The 14,563-nt window shown below is 53.2% G+C and overlaps 3 protein-coding genes across 3 annotated transcripts; 2 read left to right on the forward strand and 1 right to left on the reverse strand.

Moving 5' to 3' along the window:
- Window positions 1-3,843: 3,843 nt before the first annotated feature.
- On the reverse strand, window positions 3,844-5,787 carry M406DRAFT_283779 (uncharacterized protein; the record flags this gene model as incomplete). Its single annotated transcript, XM_040918529.1, has 2 exons — window positions 4,744-5,787; window positions 3,844-4,632 (listed from the first exon to the last, which is right to left on the reverse strand). Coding segments are annotated over exons 1-2 (1,404 nt in total), but the record flags the coding sequence as incomplete, so codon positions are not given.
- A 3,821-nt stretch (window positions 5,788-9,608) lies between these two features.
- On the forward strand, window positions 9,609-10,317 carry M406DRAFT_75434 (uncharacterized protein; the record flags this gene model as incomplete). Its single annotated transcript, XM_040925839.1, has 2 exons — window positions 9,609-9,817; window positions 9,921-10,317. The coding sequence occupies 2 exons, from the start codon at window positions 9,609-9,611 to the stop codon at window positions 10,315-10,317; spliced, it is 606 nt and encodes a 201-aa protein (XP_040771055.1).
- Window positions 10,318-12,681: 2,364 nt separating this feature from the next.
- M406DRAFT_358700 (uncharacterized protein) lies at window positions 12,682-13,882 on the forward strand (the record flags this gene model as incomplete). The annotated part of the gene is made up of 3 exons (XM_040923978.1): window positions 12,682-12,717; window positions 12,825-13,416; window positions 13,542-13,882. Coding segments are annotated over exons 2-3 (720 nt in total), but the record flags the coding sequence as incomplete, so codon positions are not given.
- Between the last annotated feature and the right edge of the window lie 681 nt (window positions 13,883-14,563).

Below are 14,563 nucleotides of genomic sequence, written 5' to 3' on the forward strand. Positions count from 1 at the left end.
AACAACCATAAACTAACAGGCACACACCTTGTCCAGACTGGCCATGACTGGATCGATGTTCGATTACACTCACTCACTCCCCGTGCCTCTCCATGACCCGAGACGTTCCCTCGCGAGATTGCCATCTGCTGCCATCGAGTCCATGTTATGAACGAGGGCAAAAGTGTTCGTATTGATCAGGCTTCCTCGTAATCCCAGAGACGAAGAGAAAGAGAGGGGAAGAGAAGAAAAAAGAGGGGGGGGGAGGGAGGGACTAAGCTATCAAGCTGGTGGCTGGTGGTTGTTGATGGTGTAGTCGGCCATTCATTAAGCGACAACCCTTGCACGTCGCAGACTGATTAAAAACTTCGTAATGTTCACGCCACTGCAGCGTTTAGGCCCCCCCCACCCCCTGCAAAGGTAAGGTGTTTAGGGAGATCACCACAGTATGGGAGAGAGGGCCACCGTATGTAGCTCTCAGTTGCACGGGAGCTGCGAGAGAAGGAGGGGTCGAGAGAAAGAGAGAGCGTGGGAAATAACCCGGCCATGGCAACATGCTTCTGGTGAGCTCGCTTTGCCAGTGTCAGATTGTGGCGGCAGCTAAGAGGATCATTCTCTCCTCCTCCCAATGTAACGGCAGCGCGGGGTGTGTGTGTGTGTGTGGAAAAGTAAAATGGAGGTGCGTTGCTCAGGTTGTTCCATGTCACACCGATGTTGGGCATCAAGACGAGGGAGCATGGAGGACATGGAAGAGGAGGAGGACAGCTACCAGTCAGGTAAGCATTCGCAACGAGTGCAGGCACGCTGTCCCCGTCGCCCGCAACCGCATTCAAACCGTTCCGTAGCGAAAAATAGCACGTGCTATCTTCCCAAGGCTTGTTCATTATGTACAGAGCCCGCTGAGCATACTTGAGTATGCAAATGCACTCGTGTAAGTGTCCAAGGGGCCCCTTCCTCTCTCTCTCCCTTCTCTTCTCTAACATTCCTGTGTCAGTATTCTACTCCTTCTCTCTGCTCTAAATCAGATAAATCAATCAGCAACGAGCGGTTCTGGACTATAGGACGGGGCAAAAGAATATGACGACTTCGTTCTCAGCGGGGGCGGAAGGGGGAAGATGTTCCTACAATACAACGAACACATGGACAGTGTGTGTCTGTACAACACTCTATCAAATAAGCCTGCTGCCCTCACATCATGTCCTTCTAAATCCAAGGAGACATGTCAGTAAAGCCTCCAAAATGCCAGATATGAGTAGCAACTGCTTCGCTATCGGCCTTCTTCCAGATGTGAACTACGTCTAGTAGTCTTGTACGTTAGTCGTAAGAAAAGGAAGTATGAAGAATATTATGAAAAAGAAGAGAGGTCATGAGCTATACCTAGGTACTACCTAGAACAGGTTGCTGAATTAATCAATATTATGAGGCTTTGATCTTGGCCACTATGCAGGTGCTGCTAGAAGCTGCACCAGAGGCAGCCCATGGAGAGATCAGGGTTTCATACAAAAGAGGTTGTGTGCGTGATCTTGACCCAGTGTTTAGTCCTTGACAAGATAATTTAGTCTTTTCAGCACATCCACAGTAATTACAGGATGCAGTCATGATGTTGAGATGATTTCAATCAGGGATAAAAACAAAGAAAGAAAAAGAAGAGAAAGTGTCATCTATGAGAGTGCGGTACAGTATGGGTCTTCAGGACTGAGTAGCTGCCTTGTCATGCCTGAAGACACGAATGGCGGTGATATGCTTGCTCAGGTGGCCCTGACAGCAGGTAGCAGATGGTGCCAGCAGTACTGTACACCAGCAAGTAGTAGAAGGTGGGCACGACCAAGCTGCCCAGCGCACGGATCACCACACCAGAGGGAGGGGGGAGGGGGAGGGGGGAGGAACAACCCCCCCCCCCCCTCCCTCCCAAGGTGTTGTGGAATATTGGCAATCCGCATTACCAGAACCACCTCCTCCCTCTAGCTCCTCTCCTCTTTATCACCTCAGTACGAGATTCCATCCAGATACACCACATTTGAAACAGATCAGTGTCTTCTTTGTTCTGCACACTCTTTTTTAGGTAGAGCTCCCACAGCAGACCCTAGCAACACCGAAGCCCCCCGTGCAGAATGCGATCGGGACCGAATTGAACAACATCTGGGCCTTGTGTATCCGGCCTAGGGACTGCAGAAGGCCAGGAAGCCAGCAATTTCGTCAATGCAAAACTGAAGGGACCAGCCCCGACGGATACAACCCAGGAAGCCTCACACAGGGCCTCATATGGACGATTTCTACACCATTTCACTCTCTGAACCCATCATAGTTTTCGTCACCATGGCGGATCCAGACTCCCCTCTAGAACGGGTTACTGCAGGTGAGACAACGTCGCTACGACCCCCGTTTGGCGAGACGAGCACGCTACGAAGCTCAGAATGCGCTCGATGTGTATCCTCGAGGCTAAACACCTAAGCAAGGACATCTAGACCTTTCCTGCTGGAACCCTTCCTCCCCGTGTTGCAGTCTATCAAGTGTCACTACACCTGCCTGCGTCCGATATGCGATAATACCGGTTAAAGATGGGAATGAACGACAAGGTGCCGGACATACATGCAGCGAGCTTGGAGGAAAGCAGACTACGGATCTCTTCGCCGTCATGTCACACGCCGCCAGACAAGGCGCCTTTCAGAGGTCCCGAGGCCGCTCGATGGTCTCGTTCTATTGCACAGGAAGGTCGGAACCATGAGGACGACTCGATGCAGGCCGCCGTAGAGATCTTGTGCGTCTTTTGGGAACCTGACCATGTGGTACCTCCATCAAAGTAAGGTCCCGCCTACCACCTAAGGAATACGCCTTGCAGGGTGTCCGGGGAGATAACGGATCGGGAATCCTTTCGACGTTGTGGTACGTCAACTTCCCTTTCTTTCCCTACATGAATAATGTGCCGGAACAGCAGAGTCGGCGCGACGGTCAAGGATGTCGTTATGGACATATGAATCGGGGAGCGAGGCCGGGGGGGTTGTTTAGTACCCGTGGGAATTCCGTGGCGCTGTCGAAGAGGGTTGTGATGAGTGACAAGCTCGAGATCGCAGGATCCGCTCAGGTATGTACGGCTCATCCCTGACAAGCCTATGTGCTCTCTCTCGTTCAGGTTGACCACTCTGTGCATAATGAGGCTGAAGAGAGAAACTGGAATTATCAGCTCCCCGGCCACCTGGAAACCCAACAGACACGAAGGTGCCTGCGAGGATGGCCAGTCGGTCCAGATGAGCCCAACTATCGGTATGGAAATATGATTTTGAAATCCCGAGACACAAAGAAACGACGGTGATGACCATATTGTCTGGACGGATCCGAATCCTCTCACGGCAACTGACAAAAAGATGACCAGATCATTCAGTCCAATGTATGCGCGCGAACCCCCGTATCCCCTAGAGAAAATGCCAAATGACGAAGGCCCAAAGTGAATCCCGATGACCCTGAAACCGACCAAGAAGAATGAACAAAGAATTATCAAGAAGGAATCCCGATTCCCAATAAAGACTGGCAACGACGACGATGCATCCGATCCTCTCCATGTGAATTCAAATACTCCTGTACACAAAACCTTTTCCCCGGAAAAAAGAAAAGCACCACAGAAGGCTGACCAACGTGACGACAACAGCTCCTTGGTCGTGCAGAATGAACTCCTCGCTATGGCTGAACTCTCCGAGAGAGAGAGAGAGAGAAGGAAGAAAGAAGCTGACGACCCATGACTTGGACAAAACGAGATACAAAGGAAAGTACCTACAGCTTGAGGTGATGGTGGTGGTGTTGTTGCAAGGCGGACAAAGAAGGGGGCTATCTCTCTCACCAGACTTCGGCCTTCAACACCTGGGGATCCTCACTGTACCGACGAAGGATCTGCTTCATGCGAGCATACATGTCCAGATCCGGCGTCTTCCACTGTCTGCCGTTGGGGAATAGGGCGCGGCGCAGCTCGTCGAGGCAGTCTTTCATGGGCGAGGCATACCAGGTGAAGTATTGCTCGGAGACGGCCTTGAAGCCTCGGTCGGTGATGATGCGTTTCTTGTCGGCGATGACGGTGGCGCGATCGCAGTCCCTGTTCCAGCCGTCAAACTTGTACGAGTCCCGCATGGAGCCTCGCATTTCCAGGTGGGTACACACCCAAAAGAGAACCCAGAAGAAGGACTCGAGGTCGTGCATAAAGGTGTGCTGCTCGCCAAGGTGCACGCCGATGGCCATAAAGGGCCGGGTTCCAACCGAGTCGGACTCCCAGGCCTCCTGGGCCCTCTTGTTGTCCAGGTCCACCGCGACATCCAGGTCACACAAGAAGGCGGGCCAGGAGGAGTTGTCGGGGTCCGAGTTGATCAGGAGGTTGTCGACCGAGATGTTCCTGTGAAGGATGCGGCCCTTCTTGTAAAGAGATTCGTGGCCCTCGATGCACTGCTCCAGCTTGCGGAGCAGGACTGCTGGAGACTCGGCCCACGTGAGCGGCTCGCCAAAGTCGCGCATCACCACCCGCCGGTGCACGCGGTTCGGTCTCGCCCGCGGAGTGTAGCGAAATCGCTTCGGCGGCGTGGGATCTATCAGCGCCTGCATTGCTGACCGCTTAGAGCCGGCGGTGGTGTAACTGAGGCCGGCAGCGGCAGTGATGCTGCGAGCTGTCCACGCCTCCTCCCTGCTGCTGACATTCATTTTCTTTTGTGGAGCAGGAGCAGGAGCAGGAGCAGGAACGGGGGAGGAGGGAGAGGTGGCAGACAGACCGGGGGCTGTGTCATACACATGAGCCAAGGCGTCGTGGAGTCCCTTGCGCACGTTGTTGTCGATATCATCGTCTAGGCCGCCGCTCTTCACAGTCTCGTGGTGATAATACCGGGCCACGTTGACGACACGGCACTCGGTAGCCTTGCGGAGGAGCTCGCCCTCTTGCTGGCTCCCGGCAACCTGCCAGGAGTCCTTGATGGTGAGAGGTAGGTCTTTGTCGTACGGGTGAAGGGCTCTGTACACCTTGGTGCCCCGGCCGGAGATGAAGGTCGAGTGCGACACCTGCTCGTCCGTGCTCAGGAGCTCTGTCCGGTTGTTCTCGCGCTGGAGATGGAAGTGGATCATGTCTGGCCCCGTCCTGGTGATGGTCGTGTCGAACCCGAACTGTTTCTCGTCGGAGCAGAGGAACCCGAGAAGCGTCGAGACGAACCAGAGCCCGTGCTTGTGGATGTCCATTACCTCGGTCGCCACGCCGCCCGCCCGATCAAACGACCAGACCCGCATCAGAGACCCGCTCATGGCAAAGCCCATGACAAAGCGGCGTCGGTGGTCGTTGGCGAGCAGCCGTCTGGCATGCCTCGCGGAGGGCTCGAACCACGCCGCGGGCCCCCTTCGCGCAGACGGGGCGGTCATGGGGTCGTGTGGCGGGAGCACCAGGGGCAGGGCAGAGGCAGAGCAGTTTCTCTGGTGCGCAGTAGGGTCACTGATCCCAGAGACCTCGATCTTGTGGTGGATCTCAAGCTTCTGGACAATGTCGAAAGCCGGCTCGACTTGCCATTCGGTGCGTATGGGGATGGGCTTGTAGGCCCCGGCGGGCCTGTAGCCCTCGGCGACGAAGGTAGCCAGCTCCCGGGAAAGTCCTACGATCCAGTGCAGCGTGTCCTCATGGGAATGTGCGACGCCATCCCACCCGACCCAGCGGCCGTCCACATAGAGCGGGGGGGCGTTGGGATCCTCTTGGCACTTCCTGAAGAAGGCCTCGGCTGCGGCGTGCAGATGGGGCAGGCCACGGAAATACGTCCTGAGAAAAATGAGCGGCGGGACATAGAGGAGAGGGAGCTCTCCTAGGAAGCCATGGGCCTCTCCCTTGGGCATGTCGGCCGTGTGCACTGTGGCGAAGCCTCCCTCATTGCGGCGGCGCTGTGGGAGCCGGTCGAGGGTGGGCTCGAGGGGGGAACCAGCCCCGGCGACGACAGAAAAGACCTGCCGCCAGAGGTCATCACTGTCGATGGTGTAGGCGACGACAGCAAGCAGGGTGGGCCTGAAGCGGTGGTCGGGGAAGGCCTCCACGGGGGTGCCCTGGGCCTGGGCAATGACCTCGGCCATGTCGTCGAGGAGATACTCGGCCACAATGTTGGTATCAGCAAGCCCAGAATAGTAGAGCTCGTCCACCAGCGTGGCGAGGACCGTCTCGACAAGGTTCTTGACCACTGGCACACATGATGGTGTCAGCATTGGGCAGCGAAGGTCAAATGGTGGTGGTGGTGGTGGTGGTGGTGGTGGTGGTGGTAACATAACATACTACTTCGTGGGATCATAAGAATAGTGTCTGGGGTGCAAGGAACCCTGGCATACTTGCACCAGAGCGCCGCCGACTCGCGGGGTGCATCTAAACAGTTGTCGAGGGGACAGGTATTAATAATCTCGGCCAGTAATGCCTCTGCCATGACTGCCTCTGCCATGACTGCGTATGTTGGGAGCTGCTTCTTGGAGAAGCTGCTTATTGAGGCTGACTTTTTGGGAGGCAGATATGGAGACGAGGAGGAAAATCCTGAGGGAGAGTTGGGGGGGGGGGGGGAAGGCGCAGAGAGAGGTAGGTTTGGCGTTGTTGGGTGATTGGGGGGGGGGGGGGAAAGGTTTGGAGAGAAAAGAGATTGGCGCTGATTATTGAAGGAGGCCGAGGTGTGTGGACAGGTGGATTTGGTGATGCTTAATCGAGAAGGCTGAGAAGTAAATTCGAGGCTATTATGAGCTTGATCGTTGGGTCCTCAGCAGATGGCTTGTTTATTAGTGGAGCTGTTTTCCTGCCGAGAAGCATGTGAAAGCAAAAAAATTAAAAGAGGCAATATAGTTTGATATGGATGATGAGAAAGGCTCAAAGAGAAGGAGGAAGGGATTCGGTTATGGTGCTTCAGGGTAAAGAGGCTTTGAGTTTAGAGTGGACCCGTGGCTGAAGTGAGAAGGGCGTCGTTGCTGTTGCAAATCCTTGATAGACGAGATGGATATGAGAGGGAGCGTATAGACAGAGAGAGAGAGAGGGAGAGGGAGAGAGAGCGAGAGAGAAAGGAAAGAGGCGAGTATTGTTCGCTCGGTTCGTTCTTTTTTTTTCTTCTTCTTCTTTTCTTTTCTCTCTTCTTTCCACTTTTACAGGATGGGAATTCGTTCCAGAGAAGGCTGTAAATATATGGATGGAGGGAGGAAGGGAGAAGAGTGAAAACAGGAGAGAGGAAAAAGGAAAAAAAGGGGGGGGGGGAAGTTGGTCGTCGAATTTTTGGGTGAGTTGTTCAAGAAAGGAGGGATAGAGAGGGAGAGAATCCGCTTCTGCCAGCTGTGCAAAACGACGACGACGACAAGACACCGACAACAAGGCCGACTACAAGAACAACAACACATACATAGGTAGATTTGTATGTAGTACATTCGTGTACGTAGTATACTTACTACGTAGCTTTGCATACTCCCTGCGTGACAGTATGCACGTCCCGTCCTGTCGTGACATGGCACCAGTCCCCCCCAGGCAACTTCTTCTCGTGGGGGGCCAGCCTGGCAGGTCAGCAGCATGCCTTACATTAAGCTTAGCAAGGGAAAATTATGGAGAAGAGCGCCGGGAGAAAACGTGGGGTGGACCCAAGAGAAGGGAAAAGGAGTTCGAAGGGGATCCTCTTTTTCTGGCTCCTCTCCTCCTCTCTCCCCCTCCGCCTCCTCCCTTCCTTCCGTGTCCCGCCCGGCATTGGAGCAATATACACGCTGGCACTGCACACGCTGGCATGATCCGGGGGGAGGGGGGGCCACATTGATGTCTTACACGTCGACAGACGCGAACAACAACAACAACAACAACAACAACAACATCAAGAACGGCCAGGGGCAATGTGTGTGTGTGAGCACCTACCAATCATCCCCGAGCACGACGGGTTTTCGACACGGGATGATGCCGGGTGGGCTCACACCGCCGGTGTTGGCGGTAAATTGCTGGACAATAAGTCCACTATGAAAGGGCATTGGAATAATTTTTGGCCGCCGGTTCCCCCCCCCCCCCCTCTTCCTTTTCCCCTTCTCTCTCCTTTAGAACTGCAGAAATCAAAGAGAGAGAGAGAGAGAGAGAGAGAGAGAGAGAATGCCACCGCGTTTTTCTATATACTACTAATTGATTATATAAATACAGATACGCACGACTTACTTTTTGTTGATGAAGAGGGGAAGAAGGGGAGGAAATGTGGATCATGGTCGAAAGTGCAAAACATGGCCGAACCCCGAAAATGCGTCTCTTCCTCTCCCCTCCCACCCCTCTCGCCTTGGGTTTTGAAGAAATCGAGGGGGGGGGAGGGGCCACATTTTTTTTGTCTCTTTCTCTTTCTCTTAAACTGATGTCTCACCTTTTGTTCCCTTCCCTCTTCCCTTTCAATGCAGTACATTTGCTTCTGCAAAGACGGACACGGGCATTGACGAGAAGAGGCGGGGAAAGGAAACCAACCGCCGTGATGATTGTGTTAGTTGTATGTGCAAATCACATGGTTCATCACATTGCAGCCCGCTTCCAAATGTTTTCTGTCGCACTGCTTCTGCAGCGGTACACTGCGTTTGAAAGAAAGACGAGTAGTATCAGTACTAGTATAAACATTCCTAAAGCCACCTACATATACAGCGCCTGCAGGTGAGGACAGTAAAGAAACAAATCAGAAAACAACGTAAGTGGAGGCGATTTCCACGGGTGGACCCCCCTGCCGGCCCCCTCTCGGCGCGTGCCCAACCTTAAGATTGAGTCTGAGTCTCCCGTCGGGTAACCGGAGAAGAGTGCCCAAGAAAGGAGCCAACAAGATAGCATGTGTGTGCATGCGAGGCTCTTGCATGTTTCGTTTGTAAGCAAGACAGAAGGTGAAGAGAGGAGAAGAGAGAGAGAGAGAGAGAGAGAGATGCCTTTTGCTGTCCCTGCATTGCATTGGTTTGTATGCAAGCAGCATGCAACGTGAGCCGTGTCCACCCCCGCCGGCCCCCGGGCCCCCGAACCTACATACAAGCGGAAACTATTATCTGGAGCCAACACCTGCCATACTGCACAGGTGATAATACAAGAACTTTCGTACTCGACAAAAAAAGAGAGAAAAGAGAGGAGCCCAAAACTCGAGGAGGAGAGCTCGCGTACCTTTTTAGCTCGAGCAAGGGAGAGAACGCTCGGCAATGATCTCGATCGGCTGCATGAGAGACAGTGTCTGTGTTTGTGTTGCCAGAGAGAGAAGGGGGGGGGGGGGGAAGAAAATGGGGCTTTGCTGGCAACCCTTACAGCGCATCAAATCGCCCCCATCGATGCAGGCTTGCGACGGGCTCGACAATGATCGGTCGGACACAAACAGGAAAAAAAAAAAAAAAAAAAAAAAAAAGAGACAGAAAAGAAGGGGAGAAGAAAGAAAGAAAGAAAAAGAGAGAGAGAGAGAGAGAGAAAAGCCAGGAATATCCCATCCGTGTATTCTGGGCGACGGCCCTTGTCGCCTGCACACTATGGCGGTGGTGGTTGTTGTTGGGGGCTGGGCAAGCCTTGCTGCAGGCCGCTCTTTCCTTCTTGGGCTCCGCTGGCTGCAGCACCGGACTGGATAGTTCTTGCATTACAAGAAGGGTGAATCAATCGATAGTGGCCTGCTGTGCAACATATACGTGGTCATGCTCCGATGATCTCTTTCCTCTCTCTCTCCATTTCCCTCCCTCTCTCTCTCTCTCTCTCTCTCCATCGCCCTATCCTTCCGCTGTTGTACAACAAGGCCTGCTGCACGATACCATATGCACGAGACGAATCCTCCCTCCTGATCTTCCTCCTCTTCCTTGTGACTCCTCCGGTGGAGTTCGGACGGAACACGCAGGCAAAAGCGGTGTGCCCGGGGTTTGTGTTCTAGACGACAACCGTCCGTCCGGTGACTTTTTTCTTGCATCCCTCCGACGGGGTATTGTTTGAAACTTGCATATCCTCCTGTCGTACAACGCAGAGAAGATGGGCCTGGAACTAGAACGGACAGCACAGCGCAGCGCAGCGCAGCAAACCAGTTGGACGACGACGACGACGACGACGACGACGACGACGACGACGATGACGACAACGGCGATAACAAACAACAACAACAACAACAACAACACACCAGCACCAGCACCATGCACACGCTGCAGCATGTGTTCTCTGGTAACTATGCTGCACCTATGTGCGCGAGACCAAGGAAACCAAATTGCGGGCCCAAACCCCGCGTCTCTGTGAACAACGAGGCCGAGGGGAAGGCGGCCTCTCGTACTCCCTCCTCTTCTTGCATGCAGCAGTGTTCCGTCGCCGTAAGAATGGGCCATCCATTTCCATCCGCGTGTCCAGCTGGCAAGCCACGAATTTCCATGTGATTCATACTCTTGCATGCATATTGGGGAGGAGCCTCAACTGGTCAGCTTCTCATTTGCACACACACATACCCACACACGAAGCCACATATCCCACGTCGCTATCGTCGTTGTTGTTGTTGTTGTTCTCGCAGCATCTTCAGTGCGACCATGTCGAAAGGACGAGAATGATGTGATGCTGTGTACTTTCTGTTGTGCCTCGTCTGCTCGGCTCCCCTCTCGTCCTTCCTCTCGTCCTTCCTCTCGTCCTTGTCCTTCCCTCGTGTATGCAGGTCGTGTAAAGGAGGGGGGGGGGGGCAAAGAGACGCAGGAAAAAGCAAGTGAGACAAGACATGCGAGACGTGGCTTAATCCCGGACCATCCAGAGAGCTGAATGTAAAGTGGCCCATTTCGTCTTGTCTGTGCCGTGCAAACCCCGTCCGTTCGCGCTCGACCTGGTTTTCCCCCCTCGACCCCCCCACCAACCCCAGGCACCTGGACTCGACGGGTGATACACACAGCAACATAACGTGGTGCAAAGAAAACAAACAACACATCATCTCTCGATACTTTGTTGATTACCTTACCCCTCTTATCCCACTCTTCGGAAAATGTAACAGCATTGTTCAGCATTGGATAATCACCCGGTTGCAGGAAGAATTCCAGACAGTAATGCATGTGAGAAGTTACAAACCTTGCATTGCAAGCAGAGAAGAGAGGGCGGTACGGCAGGCTGTTAGACAGAAGAAGAAGACACCAAAAAAAAAACCAACTTGAGACCACCGGTCCAATGCAAGCTGCACCTCGTTTTCTCACCCGGATTATCAATCAATGCATTCATTCATTCAATCAACCAATCAAGATCCAAAAGGCCGATCAACGTACGATGTGGCTTGTTCTCTTTTGTTGTCGGTGCTCTTCTATTCCCTGCAGCGCCATCTTGCGTTATGGTATGGCGGGCGGGTGGACTTCCTCCTCTTGCGGTCCTCTACCTGGACAGTACGTTGCAGTGCGGGCTGATCAAACACCTTGCTGCTGCATTGCATTGGGCTAGCAATTATCGAGACACGGACTGACGAATGGTCATTTCAGCATCACCGAAAGAAAAGGCAACCACCAAAAAAAAGAAAAAAAAAAAAAAAAAAAAAAGGGTAGCATCACTACTGTACGCCTCCTCGTCTTATGGTTGCTGTGGTGCTCCCCCACCTCAAACCGCCCGGAAGAAGCCGCCCAATTTTGAGACGGAGTGGACCGTCGGCCACCAACAAAACAAGCAAAGAATGTTGTGAGTGGCCTATGCGTGTTGGTGTCTGTGTAGTTGATATGTGTAAAGTTGTGTCGTGTAAGTGAGGGCGCGCGTGTGTGCCATGAGAACCTGTTTCCATGCCATCCTCCTCTCTTTTTTTCTTCTTCCTTCTTCTTCTTCTTTTCTTGAAGCCACAGACGTGTCATTTCCACTTTTCGAGGCTCATCGAATGATTTCTGCACAACCACCGCCCCCCCCCCCCGGCCGCCTTCCCCTTCCCGAAGATTGGAGATGCTCATGATGTGCGCATCTGCCCAATCCCATTCTCGCCCACCTTACACACATATACAAAGTCTCTTTCTCACTGGGCAGGTGCTCCCACACACAAGTCAGCCGGGCTCGGGTTGGCGCAACACGCGCCTTGTGCTCGTTTGCTTCCCCCCTCCCTCTCTCTCCTCCTCTAACATAATCCCCCACCTGTTGGGGTCGGTGCGGTCCGTGTATAAGACAAGACAGATCTGCCACGCAAGCGCCGTACCAGCTGGCCAGGGTTTGATCTCTCCCTTCACGCTCATTCTCTTTTCTCTCCTCTCTCCTTTCTTTCCTTGGGTCTTTTCCTTCCTGTTCTTCTCTAGGAAGCGTGTTTCCAGGCACGATTCTCAGGGCTTTCACCTCCTTCGTCTCTGTTCTATTCCATCGTTTCCTTGTTCCTTTCTTCTTCTTCTTCTTGTTGTTCTTTCCCATCTTGTTTCCTTTTTCCTTTTCTTCTCTCTCTGCACCGTTGCTTGTGTGTTGCTTTTTCCTCTTCCCCATCTTGTTTTTTCCTTTCTCCTTTCTTCTCTCTCTGCACCGTTGCTTGTGTGTTGCTTTTTCCTCTTTGGCCCCACCATGTCCGTAGCTTCTCTCCTTCTTCGCCTCTCTCGGGGGGCTTTCCTCATGTCTTGCATGTTCCCGCCCTCTTCGCCGTTTTGATCATCCACCCCTGTTTTCCCTTTTCTTTTTCCTTCTTTTGTGTCCAAGTCATTTCTTCTTCCAGCACACCCTGGCAAGTATGTATCGCCTGTGGCGGCCCCGTACTGTACAAAGTCCTGTTCTGTACATTGTCTCTTTTGCTACTTTTCGTACCTGTTGTCTTATATATATTACATTGGTGAGATCACCAAGTCCAAGCCCCTCAGGTAGTGTCCCCCCCCCCCCTTTTCCCCCCTGGGTCTCTTTTATCTCTTGTCTCTCCGTCTCCCTCATCCTCTCTCTTAAATCATTTCCTCTGCTAATTTCCTCATAGAAAGTTTGACTCCCATTTACACGAGGGCAACGCAATCCAAGACCATCCTGAACCTCGACGCGGACGCGAGACAAGAGGAGCCAACACGAGCACAAGCACTAAGTTTAGCCAAGCTCTCTCCAACCAGAACCAGCACCAGCACCAGCGCCACCGCCACCACCAAGCTTTGACCACCCAACGTGCCACTCTCCTCTGCCGACATCCAAATATCATGCATCGACTGTCCACCATCCTCCACTCGGGGGAAACGAGGAAAAAGATCCGCAAGACCCCGCCTGCCGTCCATAACCACGATCATCATCACCACCAACAACACAGGCCCGAGGGCTGCCCTTGCCTGTGGACCCGATGGTCGTCATCCAAGGCGAAGGCGGCGGCGGTGACCTCTGACGGCCCCAACCGCTCCTTGGCACCCGTCCACCATGAAGAAGAGGAGCGGGGCCGGACCTTGCAGCGCGGCGGCAGCGACAGGAATCAAGACGGTCATCTCGGGAAGCAGCTCTCTGGCTTCTTCCGTGGCCTCACGTCTTGGGTTCTTTGGTGTGGTCCTACGTGCCACGGCAATGGCAAGCAGAGAGCATCGCCCGAGCAGGTAAACTATAAACATCATCATCATCATCAACGACAACAAGAACAACACGCACGCATACATATATATATATATATATATATTTAAAAGACAGATGCATTTTCTGACGCGTGAGCAATTTGCTATAGGTGCCGTGTCGTCGAGACAGCGAACCACCCCCGGGGAACTGGCTGCGCAACGGGAGCGGCAGCGCTGAGCGCACTCACACCAACAGCACCATCAACACCAGCACCCTGGCCACCACGACGACGAGGACGCCGCCGGCACACCACCCAGTGCCCCGTCGAATGGGTAAGATGCAGTGCCTCAAGAATGCGAACAAGATCTTGCGAACTCCAGAGGGCGTGTACGTCAATGGCGAGCTGGTGGTCCACCCAACGACTTCGGTAGGAGGCCCATCGCGAAACGGCTTGTTCAGGACTCATGAGCGTCCATTGAGCTGGAACGCCGTGAAAATAAGGTCCAAAGGGTACAAACGGAATGGGGCGGTGGAGCGGTGCTGCTGGGGGGGTGCCCTTACCCTCGGGGTCTCGCCTTTTCGACCACGCCTCGTTTTTCTGCAGGAGGTATGGGGACCTAGCTAATGAGAGAGGGTTTCGAACTAGGGAAAAAAAAAAAAAAAAAAAAAAAAAAAAAAAAACAGAATGTGTTGCATTATCACGATATCTCTGCGGTATTATCTATGGAGCAAGCAACAGCCAAGTCTCGAACCGCCCATCCAAGGGCCAGAGCCGGTGATAGTGGCGATGATAGGTAGCAGGTTATTTCTGTGCACCAGCAGCAAAGATACCCACGCTTTCCAACGAATGATGAACGAGCGAGTGAAATCTTGGCAAAACCGTGACGAGACACTGATGCTGCTTTGAAAAGAAAAAAAAAAGGAAGAAGTAAAAGATGTGATACGAGTCTTGGCCACGACGATGATAATGTGCATCAAGATGAGATGAGATAGACGAGAGAAGAAAGAAAGAAAGGAGACAACGGGGGGCGGGGGGTCTGGTTGACCATCACCACAGACCGACCTTTACTAGCCACAATACCTTTACTTTGACGGAGGGGTTTCTCGTTTCCCTCTCAAACCGTTTTTCTGTCATTGGCGCAACCTGACCCTTGTCAGCCATCTCGGGTGCGACCTTGAATTGCTTTCCCC

Source organism: Cryphonectria parasitica (genome assembly GCF_011745365.1).
Source record: "Cryphonectria parasitica EP155 unplaced genomic scaffold M406scaffold_11, whole genome shotgun sequence".
NCBI lineage: Eukaryota > Fungi > Ascomycota > Sordariomycetes > Diaporthales > Cryphonectriaceae > Cryphonectria > Cryphonectria parasitica.